Source organism: Opisthocomus hoazin, chromosome 20 (genome assembly GCF_030867145.1).
Source record: "Opisthocomus hoazin isolate bOpiHoa1 chromosome 20, bOpiHoa1.hap1, whole genome shotgun sequence".
Lineage (NCBI taxonomy): Eukaryota > Metazoa > Chordata > Aves > Opisthocomiformes > Opisthocomidae > Opisthocomus > Opisthocomus hoazin.
The window spans coordinates 12812362-12826876 of NC_134433.1; the positions used below are offsets into that span (position 1 = coordinate 12812362).

Sequence of the window (14515 nt, forward strand, 5' to 3'; positions counted from 1 at the left end):
TACTGTTCTTGATTGATACAAAATAAGTAGATGGGAGCACCAGTAAGAGACAAGTGTCAGCTGAGAGCTTACAAAGCAAACAGACTGGGCAAAAAGAGGAAGGAAACCAACAGTGAGCTCCCAGAGAGAAAAGCAGGGACTATTGAATAAAGAGTTAGTGACAAGTGGCCTGAACTGAGTGCTGCAGATAAACATGAAGACAACATCTCTTTTGAAAGGTTAAAGCATTTCTGGACTCCTGAGTTAGCAGCACACATTGAGTGCTGGATCAGCAGGCAGTCAAATCATTTATTGAACTACTTGGACAGAATGTATCTAAATGTCAAACCGTGTCAGCACATTCCAAATATATTAAGACCTTCACAAAGGGGAGGAACTTGGATTTACTGGATTTGCTTCAGAAATCTAGTATCTATTACAATAGGAATTATACCATATACAGAAATGCCTTATATTAGTTAACACCTCTTCAGAAACCTTTCACTCATGATAAAGACTTGTAATCAGTTTCACAGGAACCCATGTGTCACACACAGAGGGCTGTAGCTTGGGCAAAAGTAGATGAGCTATTCAAAGACAAAGAACATGTTTGTGAGCATACCTTACTAAGGCAAAAAAGTATCTATGTGAAAGTATTGAATCTAGTGGCCTTCAGATACACCTGCTTATTTAAACTTAGTGATTCACCAGATGCAAGGTAGGGTTCAGGAATCATACTTTGATGATAATCCTTTTGAACTTTCGTTTTATTTTTACAGAAGAGAAATCTGCTGTTAGCATTTCAAGCTGCTGAAAGTGTAGGCATCAAACCCAGCCTGGTGAGTAACCTTCTTTTAGCAAGGGAAGATTTGCTGCATACACCATTCCAAAGCCTTTGCTGCCATGTGGCCAGTCAGCTTGCACTGAAAATGTTCACATGGTGCTAGGGAAGGCTGCACCACCATCTCTGACAGTTCATAGTGTTAGGGAAGCTTCCAGAAGGAATTTGTAGAATTGTAGAATTGATATAATTTGAAGGAACTTCTGGAGGTCATCTAGTATTGAAATGAGAGTATTGATTATATCCTCCTCCTGGAGGCTGATTCCAGATGATTCCTATTTTCATGGGCAGACTTGCCTGTTAGACAATTTTCTTTCCTTTTAGTGGTTTAAGAAATGAAGGATATTTTGTTTATTAAACTGTTTTCAAAAACCAACAGTATGATGAGGAAGAGATAAGTTTAGTATGAAGGAGAAAGTATTATGGGGTTCATGAGCTAAATACAGAAACAAAGACATGCAAAGAAGCAGCAATTTAAATGAAGTTATACAGAGAATTGGTCTTTGGTTGCAAATGGAAGAAATCTCAGAATGTAAAATGCATGTGGCTGTTTAACTATTTTGTTAATGAGTTTCAGAATCGCACTAGGTCAGTGGATCATTCCCATGGGCCTTTATACTGTATGTGGCTTTAAGGAGCTCTGGAATGGAAGCAGAAGTAATGTTCAATAGCCACAGCTACTCAGAGGGCCCAGTGATGTTCCTAGTGGTGGTTTTGACAATGTGTCTGTCCTATGCAGGAACTCAGTGAGATGATGTACACAGACCGGCCAGACTGGCAGAGTGTGATGCAGTACGTCGCCCAGATTTACAAGTACTTTGAGACCTGAGATACAGAGCAAGAGGTGGACAGAAGTGGGGTAGAGAACAAAGAATGCTACAGATGCACTTGATCACTTTAAAAATCCGCTTGCTCCTCTTCTACAACCAACCGAAGCTCTTAGTTCGAAAGAAAGCTCTTCCATAATTTTGATTACATCTGGGACTGCAACCAAATAAATATCCATTGTCCATCTATACCAGACAAATTTGTCTGCAATTTTACTCACACGTGGAAATTGCAAAGCATTTTTGAACACGCGTGGGATATTTCTGAAGAGGATCCCTTGTGCTAAACATTGTTTGCCTCAAACCAGACTCCACCAACAGAAGACCTGCTACAAAATGAAGTTCTAAATCAGTGTGGACTATGCTGGCACTCAAGGGAGGCTGGGAGATGAATATTAATACAAAAGCTCACAAAAATGCTCGTCTTGCCAAAACATGCTTAACTCATCCCAAATACATGTTGTTTTCTTGCCTCCATATATTTTCTAAAACATCATGACAGATGCACCAGAGTGTGTAGAACCTTAACCTGAGTTATTCTCATGCAGCTGACCCAAGAAGTATACTAGTTTGCTTGTCATAGCTTAACAAGCAGGATAATAGCAGGATCATTTGTAACTCAGAAACTACGCTCTGTTCCATCACCAGTTAGCGAAAAAACTCTAAAAGACCCTGTTAGGTGCTGGGACTTCATTTCAGATCAAACAGAAGCAATCTCCTTGAGGAAAAATAGCTTTATTACTACATCTTCATTACTTGATTACTACAGGAAGCCAGAGCTCAGTTTCCTAGCTGACTGTACAGGCACAGTTGTCATAGGAATATTGCAAATGCAATTTACTGGCCTTAGTTTGCAAGGTGCCAGTAGCAGATGATGACCCTCTAAGCAATACAGTGACATCTCAGTAGTTCATATTTTTGTGGATTGAGTGGAGCAACTTCTTTCTTCTGTGTTGATCCTGTGTAGTCAGCACAGACACAGAATTGCTGTGTAGAGACATGAATCTTGAGATAGCCTGTGCCCTGTCCAAGAAAATGTAGTCCATAGGGCACTGTTACATGCTAGGAAGTGATGTTACCCTGGAAAGGAACACACTAATATATTAGTACCAATGGAAGTTGCAACTTTACTCCACAAGTTACAAAGAATGTTAACTGGAACCTCTCTGTGTGTCATGGAAGTCATTAAGGCGCCAGAGGATAGCTTTCCAGCTCAATAATACTGCTAGTCAAATGTCTGAAAGATACTGTATAATTTCTGTTATACGATTTCTCTTATTTCACCTCATTAAGTTAAATTTTCTGTTTGTCTCCCAGGATAACAGGATCAAACAGGCTGCTTAATTTGTTCTAGGAGCAGATCTTGGAGAGCATGCTTTGTACAGGACCTCATAGAAGGCTGCCTAGCTGCTTTAGGTTGTGCTGGTAGAAGAAAGTTGTTGTTTAGTTAGCATGTTTAACCCTGTGACCAGACTTGATGCTTTGTGAATGTTAATCATAGTGAGCTAGGAATCATTTCTGTCTTACAAAAAATAATAGCGTGTGCTCACTGCTCTTAACTCCTGAAAAAAGGCTTGTGAAATAGAAACAAGCGATTTCACAGAAGAAAGTTGGTTTCAGGTTTTCCGGGGCTTTGCAGGTGGCTGATCTCAGCCTCTGGCTTCCCCACAGTGCTTTGTTGTTTGGTTTTTTAATACTATTTAATTAATAAACAACCTGTTTCAGACTTGGGTTTTCTCACAGCAAAATACAGGGTTAAGGGATAGATAACAGTGGCCGTATTGAACGGAAGTTGGAGGAAGGCAGTGTATGCCTAGTTCACAGGAGGAGAAAAGCATCACTTGCTCTTAGTTTTAGTCTGCCATCTATTCTAATCCACCAACCCCAGGAAAGTCTAATTCCAGTCGGAGCCTGTGTGACAGTGGCACGCACTTACGGTGCCCTTGCGCTCTGTGTGTCATCCTATACTGTGAGAAAGCAGTTGTAAATGCTGGCCAGAGTTATTTCTTTGCAAGAGTGCTTTCTAGATTGTATTAACTCTCCAGTATTTTTCAGCATACAGTCTGCCATCCCTAGAGAACATAGGATGAGTTGCTCTCAGTGTTCTCAGATACAAGTCTCATGTTATATGGTAAGACGGAAGAGGAAAATAGCTGCTAAGCAGAGTTCACTTAGGAAGGCAGTCACGCAGCAGAGCTCCAGTGCCTTGTGGATGCAGCAGGCTCTTTTCCCTTGAGGTGTCCATTGGCAGAGATCCCAATTCTCTCCAACGGGCTGCAGTTCAAAGCGGAGTGAAGTCAACACAGAAAATTCCATATTCCTCAGTGGGCTTTGGATCAGGCACTTGCAGGGATGAGAAAAATTGCTCTAATTCCCAGCATCTGGTAAACATTTCAAAGTCAGAGGGCTCCACTTGATCTAAAAAAGAAAGATACTCTTAACCCTCTGGTCACTGCAAGCATGTGTTCCATGTGACTGTCAGATGTACACAAAATACGTATGTTCTCTAGTCAGTATCACTTGCTTCAAGCGCTGTTGTGACATTTATTTTAATCCGTTTCTCCAAGACTTATTCTAACCTTACAAACCATTGTTTGATCTACTAGCTTTTATCAAATTATTTTTGCGAAGCAATGTTTCTGTCATTTCTCTGCAGCTTATTCTCCCATGCCCCCCAGTAGCATGGACCAAACACCACTACTACTCTGTTCTAGTGGTATATTCTTAAATTTTTTATTTATCTACGAGTTAGAACAAGGAGCTGTCTGTCAGTAGGGAAGAAGATATTCAGTTTTACCACATGCTCAATGTTTCCAGTCCTCAAACCTGCAAAACATCTAGTTTTCAAATGTTGGTACTTTGAGAGATGCTCTCTGATGGTATTTTTTGAGATTAAGAATATTGTTTATTTGTTCATTTAACTGTTACGATATTGCATATTTTTTCTTCCTTTTGAACCTTGCACAGTTACATTTCTAGACCTGGATTTTCAGAAATTATTGTTGTTTTTTCATGCTGCCTTAAAACTTGAATATGAATTTAAATTTATCCTACACAAGATGCTGCAGACCAGCCTGATTTTCAGAAAATCTACAGGGCCTTGTAAGACATCTCAAATTTGAACTGCAAAATTAAAGTTCTAGCTGTCTTTAAAGTTAGAGTTTGATAATTAAGTTAAACTAGAGGGTATAAGGATAGTCTTCATAGAAGTTCTGAGACTCCTCTGAAAACATCCTAAAATGGAACACGTGATGATGTGACATAGATGGTGTAACGCATTGTACCAGTAATAGTTTGCCTAAATTGCCTAAATCCTTTTTGACTTTCCCTCGTAGGAGTAATGGATCTTTCCCTGATGCAGGCAGAGATCTCTTCACCATGTCGCCATACGCTCCCTAAATGTACAGTCACTCTTAAACATACCTGCACATGCCTGTTTGTGTGTGTTTGGGTAGTCTGTCTGACTGCAAGAAACCAAATAGCTGTTTTTCGATGAGCACGTGAGGAGAACGGTTGGGATGGGGATTTCAGTGAAGTTCCATGGAGGGATATCGCATCGTGTCACTGTTGTACTGTAGCTGTTAGAGAGGAAAGGAGATTTAAATGTGAAAAGTACATAGTCTAGCTCCCGGAATTTCTGGTGAGTGATAGAATGTACGAATTGTTTCATGGCATTGAGAAGTGAGCCCAGAGTCAGCCGTCTAAGAAGGTTTTGTAGAAAGACTGATGAACTGTTTCTGAAAGTAAGAGATGAAACTGGATGGGGTGAAAGTTCAGCATATGAGGAGAGGGGCATATTGGGGACATGCGTGTGCCTTTGTGGACAGCAAAGGACATCAGCTTGAGAGTCCTTACTGACTGTCATCTTGAGTGACATTTCTCCTAAGAGCACAGCTCAGCGTGGATCTCAGAAGATGAGGAGGTAAGAGAGCATAGAGCTTGCTGCCTTTGCCAGGTTCCCCTTTCTGTGCCTGTGACAGTCACGAAAATGCAAAGGGGACAAAGATTTCCCAGTTCTTTCTGTGCTGCAGCAAGGCAGCCGCGCTAAGCAGAATGATTTCTGACTTTCGCACGTTCTCCAGTTTCCTCTGTGACACACATTCTCTCTGAGTTTTGGCAGGTTTTCCTTTTGTAATTTGAGGTTGGGTTTTACAGGTTTTCTCTATAATATTTCTTGTGTTGTGTGTGCAGCCAGTTATGTGCAAGTTGTCTGTCCAAAGCAAGTAAGTGCACACTGGCAGAATGATTGCTTCTTCCAGACCTGGAACTCTTAAAAATCTATGTTTTGGCTTCATTGAATTTCCTTTCCCGCTTGCTTGGCGATGAAAACGTGAGCACTGGCTCGTCTGGTTGTAGTTTGTTTGTACCTCCCTCATCTTCCTGTGCTTGTGGTACCAGGTCTTCCAGCAGGAAGTATCTGATGGGGCCAGCTGCTTGCCGAGCTGGGCCGTGTGTATCTGATAAAAGGCAGAGTCTGTATGGGATGAGATTATGCATTTTCCTGTCAGAAGAGGGCTTTTGCCTAAAAAGACTCAGGGCACTGAGCATTAAGACATTTTTAAACCCAGCAATAACTTCTACTATGCTAGACAATATTGGTTTTTACCAACTCCAGTGCCATTTAGACTCGCTCACCAGTATGGTGTAGAATCAAACTTATAACTGAACTGCAATTAACATTTTTCTCAACTGATGGTCTCTACATTTTTGACTTATACGTGTGCCAAGTTCCACTGGGCAGTGCTGGACACAATGTTTTTATTGATTATTGGTCCAGGCTCAAGTTTGTCATATGGGATAGTCACTTCTGACAGTCAAGTACTTCTAGCTTTATTGGGTACAGATGTTACTTCGTAATCTAATTTATACAAAGAGCACATTAGAATGTATATAGTAGGCATTGCCAGATTTGGACATGCTAATATTTAAAGATTAACATTATTAAAATGTATGATGCAAAGATCTGTGTAATATTTCTAATAAATCTTTTTCTGTTTCTGATGTTTGTTGTAATACTTCAAATATCTACATGCAAAACAGATTCTTCTGCAGTCTGCTGGGAAGCAGGACTTCCAGGAGAGTTTTAAAAAGATACTCATGGTTTGCTGGTTCTGCTACACTGGTAGCAAAGAAAATTTGGTCAGAATCTTCTTTTCATAAATACACCAAGTTCCATTTTTTAAGCAACTTATATGCATTTGGATGCCTTTCAGCAGGATAAAGGAGTGAAAGAGATGTCTTAGTTTCTGAAACCAGTGTATTGAAGAGACAGTAGGAAATCATCCTAGTGCAAAGGCAAGGAAAGAACAGACCAATGTGTCTCTGTGTTAGGAGCTCTTAAATGACTAGAGGATTAAGAAAGTCGTCATCAAGAAGTGGAAGCAAGGACTCATGACTGCAGTGAGTATAAAAATAAGTCACCAGTGAGCTAAGAGGCGAGCTGAGTTACAGCTCTTGGAGCACAGGCCACCTGGTAGACAGCGGCAGGGCATTACACACGATGCAGAGGATGAGCACAGCATGTGCATAGTTCTGGAAAGAGATTCCTCTTCTCTTCTGTGAAACAAACCATAAGAGACTGAAATCCTGGGGCATGCTAGTGACCAGACCTGGCACTGTTCTGTTGCCCGCTGCAGAGAGGACTAACAGCTTGTTGATCTGCTGAAAGGAAGCCAGAGCATCCTGACTGAGTTCGCATCTTGCAGATCAAACATCACCACCCAGCCAGTGACACTGCTGGGGAAAATGAAGCTTGTGTTGGAATTTCAGGTAGGGCTGAGTTATGGAGGGCAAAAACAAGGACTCCCTGTGAAAACCAGAATGCCAAGCAATGGCGCTTATGGTGACATTTATTGTAAACGCTCTCCATGGAGTAAAGGAGGGCTTCCTAAATTCTGGAATCCCTGGATAGAATTCCTTTTTCCAGCTTGCACAAAGAGGACTGTGGAGCCTTGCCCTTACTGCTGAGGAATTCAGCCCCATCGATGCTGTGCTGCAGCCACTATCCAATCTATGTACAGAGCTTTCAAAGATGCTGAGATCAAATTCGGAATACTTTTCACAGGGGCTGCTTTTATCTCATGATCGTAGTGGCAATACCAGAACAATCAAAATCGCTGAGTCAGCAAAGAAAACAAGAAGATACCAGAAACGGGCATTTAAATCTCTTCAAGCCTCTCAGGTATGTTTGTGTCCAGCTGCATAGATGAAACCTTGTGGGAAAAAGTTCCTATTTACGTAATCCAAACTACTTTGCCTTTCCCCACCTAAGTATTGTGTTTCAGCCCTGGGTTTTTAATGCTGGGCTGATCCTTTCTTGTGGCAATGTCACAGGCAAAGTAATGTTGTTTTGGTGATTTGTCTGATCTAGGTAGCTTTATCTGCTAGACAAAGTATGACCATGTGAAATGGCAGCCTAGAGTCCCTAATTTTTTCAAGCTGCCACTGCACTTTATTTTGAAGGTTAACTGTGGCTCGCTTAGAAGGGAGTATTGCAGTATTTGCACCTCAGTTGTCTTCTGCAAAGCACTCTCGGAACCAGCCCGGTCTTGCTCTCTGGAAATCTCACCATCACCAGGAATGCAGCTCACACTGTGCTTTAGGAATAAAAAGCAGAACCCTGAATACTTAGGTTTGCTAGTTGTGTGACCTCAGAATAAGGCCATACATGTCTGTCTGTCTGATTTCCAAGTCCTGCATTGATCTGTTTTCTCTGTCCTTCTGTCTGTCCTTGTGTTTTTTAGCTATAAACTCTTTGGGACAACAGCTGTATTTGCTAGGAGTTTATACAGCCTCCAACCACAAGCTAGAGTTAATACGCAGTATTATAAAAGAACTAATTAATAATCAGACCAGATTGGTTTTTGTAATGTTTAGTCCCAGTAGGGTGAAATCCTGGTTGTCCAGCCCTGCTCAGGGAAGCTGTGATCTATCCAGACTCCCCACCTGTGTTTATGACACAAGTAGAAATTATCATGTAACATGAGCAGGTTACAGGTTGGCATTCAAAGCTGTGTGTGACTGATGACCTCATTTCCATCTTCCCGGGACCCAGCCAGATCCTGGCTGAGACATAAAGTTGGTAATTTCTGTCTGCGTGTTGCAGTAACTGCAATAAGTGAGGTTTTTAGGGTTTTTTTCCACTAATTAAACTATTTGGTATGCTTGTAGGATGTTATCCTTCATGTCTGGTAGCACCCAGCAGTTTTTTTACGGGGATAGACTCTTGAGTCCTGGGATGTGGAAAAGCAAAAATGCTTTCTGCCTTACAGACCAGTGAACAAAGATTGCACACGATGAGTCTCAGTCCCATGCTCTGCCTAGAGAGAGATGTGAATCTCCTGAGACACTGCTGTCAGTTAATCTGTTCTTTGTATAGCATGGAGATACCAGTGGGGAGCAAGATACCTGTTATCGCAGCTACTTCAGTTCATGTTTGCTTTGGTTTCAAACAAATGATCAAACAAGATATCTCTGTTTGTTGGCTCTCAGAAAAACTGTCCCCATAATCCTTGCTTGAGCTGTAATTGCTACAAAACACAAAGCCATGCTATTGCAGACTGTGACTCAAAGCTTTGGCCAAACAACCACTCATAAAAAATATTCACGTTAAAATGGATCCACTGCGCTGCTGCTTGACTTCTGCAGGTTAGCTAAGCTATGCCAGTGCCTTTGCCCTGGTAAGTACATGCTGGGAAGCCAGCAAAAATTAACAGCCCAGCAATCAGGATCTACATTTGGAAAGGATGTAAGACAGTTTTCATTTTTGTCAGAATTTGCTATATTCAGGCATTTGCAACCATTAATGCCTGTGAATTTCCTTGTTCTCTTTCAGAAAATAGATTCTTCTTAGGAACAACTCATTCCAAAGACCTGCTGTCTCTTACTGCTGGACTTGGTGTTTCCATTACTGAAGTAAGCTCTTCGATGCTTCCAGGCTGTGCGGTCTCCATTCTTTCAGAATATACTCCAGATGCTTGGATTTATTTGTTGGGAAAAGCTGGATTCTCTGTGGGGATTGTCAGTGAGTAATATATGCAGATATTGTTTGCAAGTGGTTCAGCAAGAGACTGAAAATGAGAGTTGAGGCCAATATTTTCCTAGGATTATTTGTGGCTGGTTGTAGGTGGGGTGAGATGACAAGATTCAGGAGTGCTGTGCTGTTTTGTGTGCTTTCATTGCTAAGTGTCTCCTAACGCTCAGAGAACATTGATTGGGGTGGAAAGAATAATTCCCTCCCTGACTGGGGCACGTTCTTCTGGCTGGGATGGGGAGGTTTTTATTTGTTTGTATCACCACAGTGCCTCTGAAGTGCCTCTGACACAATCATGAACCAAGACTTCTCTGTGAACACACAGGCATGCTCCAAACATGGATTCCACCATTTTAATGCCCTTGTTCAGCTGAAGCCCCTGGCAGAGGCAGATGAAAGCAGAGTGCCATGACCTGACCTGTATTTGAAGCTGAAGACAACGCAGACAGTGTAGTCTAAAGTTTAAAGCCCCAAATGAGCACAAGGAGTCTCACATTCCCAAAACGGTTAGGTACCTTCCACAGGAACCAAGGCAGGTGTGCTAGTCACAAACTTGGTTTCAGCCTATGTGAACCTGTTTGTGGTTCCATGACATGTGATGAGAAGGAAACTCTTCATTTCAGGAAAAGCTTATTAACGTATTTTTCAGCCTCCCCCCATCTCCGAGCCAATCCTTACATGTCTCCCCTTAGCCATTAATAATGCTCATTTTACCCAAAATTCTCAGGCTTCTGATACCTGAATAGATGGGGTCTCAGATCATGGTTCTGTTCTAACTTCTGAACTACCCTGCTTGTTTGCTTTGAGTGGCCATTCTGACTCCTAGCAGGTCTTCCCAGGGTCACCGGACTTCAAAATCCTCAGAGACATCATGCTTTCCAGAGACCATCACCATCAGAAATTTTCCTGGAAAGGCAGAAGTTTCTGTTTTGCTGTAGTTCAGAATAGCGATGTTTTCAGTCTGGCTTTTTAAAGAGCATGTGGCTCAGGAGGAAGGGAGAGGGATGTGAGCTGCAGGAAGCAGTTCCTTCCTGATCCCCATATTGAGCAGCTTCCAGGGTCAGGCAAGCATCTTGCCTCATCTTCTTGGGTTGTCCAGCTACCAGTGTCACAAGTGTACATAAAATGAAGACTTTGTATCTCTCCTCTTTTTAGGTTGCAATAGCTGTAGTGAGGTTTGGACAGGAAATCGGTGCAGGTGAGTATTAGTTAAGAAATCATCCTGGTTATCCATGTGCTTGAAAGATATAAGCCATAGTGGAGAAGCATAAGCAATACAAGTAGAATAAGAAATCTTCCAGATGGACACGTGATGGGCTGCAAAGGCCAGAACCAGGTGGATGAAGTCTCACAGGTATAGTTTTTGAAACCTACAGCCATAAACTCTGGACAGTAGGACACTGAAGTAAATGTCCCCCAGAAAAGATGGCAGTCCAATTGTGGGGGCAATCAGTGTTTTTCATTGAGCATAGCAGGAAGACAACGAAAGCTGTAAAATGCCGGTGTGGGTAACGTTATTCGCATATCTAGAATGTGAACTGCTGTCCCTTACGTACATAGCAATGACTGAGGTTTTATCCTTACCCACCCATCAAGAGTCTAAGCTGGTTAAAGAGAAAGTAACAAGATTAAGAGAATTAACATGCGAGCAAGTGCTTTTTCTAACCTGCTCCACACAGACAGCTGTACACCTTCTGTGCAAAGCTCCGTTATACTACTTCTCTGGGCTGAAAGAAAGAGTATATAGCAGTTCAAACCCTTGTTCCACCTTGAGGTGCTGTAATTTCTGTCTCCTCAGACAGCTTGTCCCTTCTCTCTCGCAGTAAGCCACTCCCACCCTCTTCTCCAGCAACGAAGCGAACAAACTCCTCAAGTCAGTGATTCAGTAGGACACACTCAGCATTCTCCTAACAGGATCAAGTTCCTAGGAAGCAAGACTACCACCGTGACTCTGCTTGGCTTTTTCAGTTATAAAATGTGATTTTTCCTTGCCAAAATCAAACCTACAGCCAGGGCAGTTACAGTGAAAGCAGTGAGTGTGGCCTCTTGCTTATTTGTGATGCAGCAACTAGTATTCAGCTCAGACAACCCAACAGGTCTGAATAGCAGAGCATTAATAATAATAAATGCATAGCTCAGCCCTTGAGAGCAATTGTACTGCCAAGGCCCTGGAGAGCTGTTCTGGGAAGGGAGGGTTCAGTCTGAAGCTTGCCAAGGGGCTAGTAGCATTAATAATAAATAATACACCATGGGATGGCGCAGTCCAGGTTCTTTCCCTTCAGCTGTGGTTAAGACATTGCTTTCCTAGCTGCAGAGCTGGGAGGGTTTCCGATGAAGTCTTGCAAGGGTGGAAACCGCGCTAACCGAGTTCTTGGGCTTTAACAGTGTTTAGCACTAGGTTTGCATCGCATTTTTGCCAATAGTGATGGAGACTGGACAAAGCAGAAGAGTCTCCTGTCTCTGCGATGGAGCCATACAATAGGGGCTGCAATAATAATATTGGGGTTCAAACAGGTTTTGAGTGCAAATTCAGTATTTGCTGGCAGCTGAGTGTGGAGCCAGAGTGGGACAGGAAGGCTGGTCCCTACCTCTGCGTCGGCTGGTTTGAATTTTTTGCATGTGTTCTGCAGTTTTCCCTTTGTCACAGGCAAGCTGTGCTTTAACCCCTGTGTGCCCCACATGGACCTGCCTGTGGCGGGAGGCTAGTGGTTAGAGGTCGAGGATGGTTTCCAGAGCTCTGGCTGGGACCTAAGACACGACAGGCTCATGGCTTCTCTGGATGCAATAGCTCTCCTCTGGCAGTTGGAGATAGTCATAGTAACAGTAATAGAACCAATATTTGTAAATATCTGTTATCTTGCACAGAGAAAACAGACTGAAGGCTTTGAATTAAATCTAGATTTTCTCTAGAATTTGAGCATAATTCTATTTTCAGAGCAGTTGTGTTACGCTAATACAAGTCTTCTCGTCGTACTCATCTGGAGCTCCAAATGTCACAGTTTTACATAAAGCAGAATGGCCTTGACCGCTTGGGATGAGAGCACGTTCCCCAGCACTGTCAGGGTTTGGCAGGGAGCAGAATCGCTGCTCCTTATTGTTGCTGTGAAGTGTTGACTGGGAGTGACGCTCTGAGTTGGGCTGGTGGGGGAGGCACTTGGTGAGTTTGTTTTCTCCAGGGCAGGAGGCTGTGAAGGTTTAGCCCCAGAAGCAGCTCTAGCTGTGGATGAAGCTAATGTGGTTTGAGCTGCAAATGGCATCGCTGCCTGTCCAGCTTCACCCCGGGCTTTCCACTGCTGATACTGGCCTGGAAACGTGACAACGCTTCCTATTGATTTGTCTGGGGAATTGGCTGTACCAGCTCCTCCACCAACATGGAGACAACTGGGCCCAGTACCCACTGGGAGCCCTGTGCAGTTGAGACCTTGCAACCAGGGCTCAGCACTGTAAGGCTTCATACACCCATGGCTTGAGCTGCAGCTTCCATTTAAAAATACTGCTGGAAGAGGCCCTTGGCTTTTCATCATAGAAGGTGGTTAGTGAATAAAATCAAACAGAGATACATTAAATTTTTTTTTGAAATGGTATCCTTGTACCCTTGCCTCTGCCCAGCCAAAATCCTTCCTTTTTCATTTCACCGCTGTTTATAGTTTACTTTTTTCAGTCTTGTGGTGACTTTTTTGTTTTCTAATGAAAGGTGTAAGACATAACCAACAATTTATAAAGAATTCACACACCAAGGTGAGTTCTTGCAGATAATTTAAGCACCAGTTTTAAATTCCAGGATAATATACATTTATTATCTGGCAATGGCTCTGGGGACTAGGAAAATCCGAGTTTGTTGCTCTGCAGTTTACCTTCTTACTGTAACTTCTCCGTTTTCCAAGGGTTTTGCAGACTTACTGTGAAGTCTCCAGTGTGGAAATAGTTTTCTCTGGAATTTCACCCTCTGCTTTCCTTTCCCAGCCTCTTCCAGAAAAAAACGCCTACAGCGATACAGCGGCAAACCTCACCTTTAGCCATTCACCTCCATCATTGTTTACTTCAGAGCTCATCTGGAATCTTTGACATGCTAATGCTCCACACAGCAACGCAGGCAATAAATATTCAGGCAGAGCTGAGTGCTTGTTTCACCTGCCTGCGTACCAAGTTAGCCTCAAAAATCATGTTCCCTTCACCCAGCTTGCGTAGGCTGCGTGTAGTTCAGCCGTCATTGGCAGTATCACTTTGAAAGAGAGCTTTTGTCCCTGCTGCATGGTTTACAGGTTATATTGTGTCTTGGGAATCCTTGCTTGGAGTCAGGGTCAGGACAAGCTATGTCTTGTCCTGCAAAACAGCTCAAAAGTACTAGTGAAGACTTGAGTGGTAATGGGGGTGCGGTTCACAAGGCAGTGCGAGTTCTGCTAGGCTGATGGTTTCTATTGAGCAAGTTGTGGCTGAGATCTGTTGCGTGACAGACAGGAGCTGGTTCTTTGTCCAGCTCCTCATGTCCACCTTGCAAATCCCTACCATCACCACTGTCACCAGCCGTTCCCTTTGCCGACGGTCCTTGCAGAGGAGACAAGTAGTGGAAAGAGTTAGAAATGCGAGTGCCTGCTGGGGAGACGTGTGTGAAGGCTTGTACTAAGGTGTACTGACCAGGTGTGGAGGCAGAGAGAACCTCTGAGCCTCCACAGCCATAGAAGGGCACATGCCAGGGCCTGGGACTGTGCAAGAGCCTGTACTCCAAAACAGGGCTTGTCCAGAAAGCCCTGAGGATTGTCTATGCCTCTCCTCCGTATTTCCCAGTCTCCCCTCTGTGGGCAGTTTTGGGATGGAGCTGCCTCTCCATGGCAGGGG

General features: G+C 43.1%; 1 protein-coding gene across 8 annotated transcripts in view; it reads left to right on the forward strand.

Annotated features, from left to right (window-relative positions):
- SPECC1 (sperm antigen with calponin homology and coiled-coil domains 1) overlaps positions 1–6609 on the forward strand; it is a 100464-nt gene extending 93855 nt beyond the window's left edge. For all 8 annotated transcript variants that reach the window (XM_075439861.1, XM_075439865.1, XM_075439866.1 and 5 more), the window contains 2 exons: positions 759–818; positions 1560–6609. In XM_075439861.1, coding sequence (XP_075295976.1) covers positions 759–818; positions 1560–1649 — 150 coding nt within the window. In that variant the 3' untranslated portion in view covers positions 1650–6609. The remainder of the gene's footprint in view (positions 1–758; positions 819–1559) is intronic.
- Positions 6610–14515: the final 7906 nt, after the last annotated feature.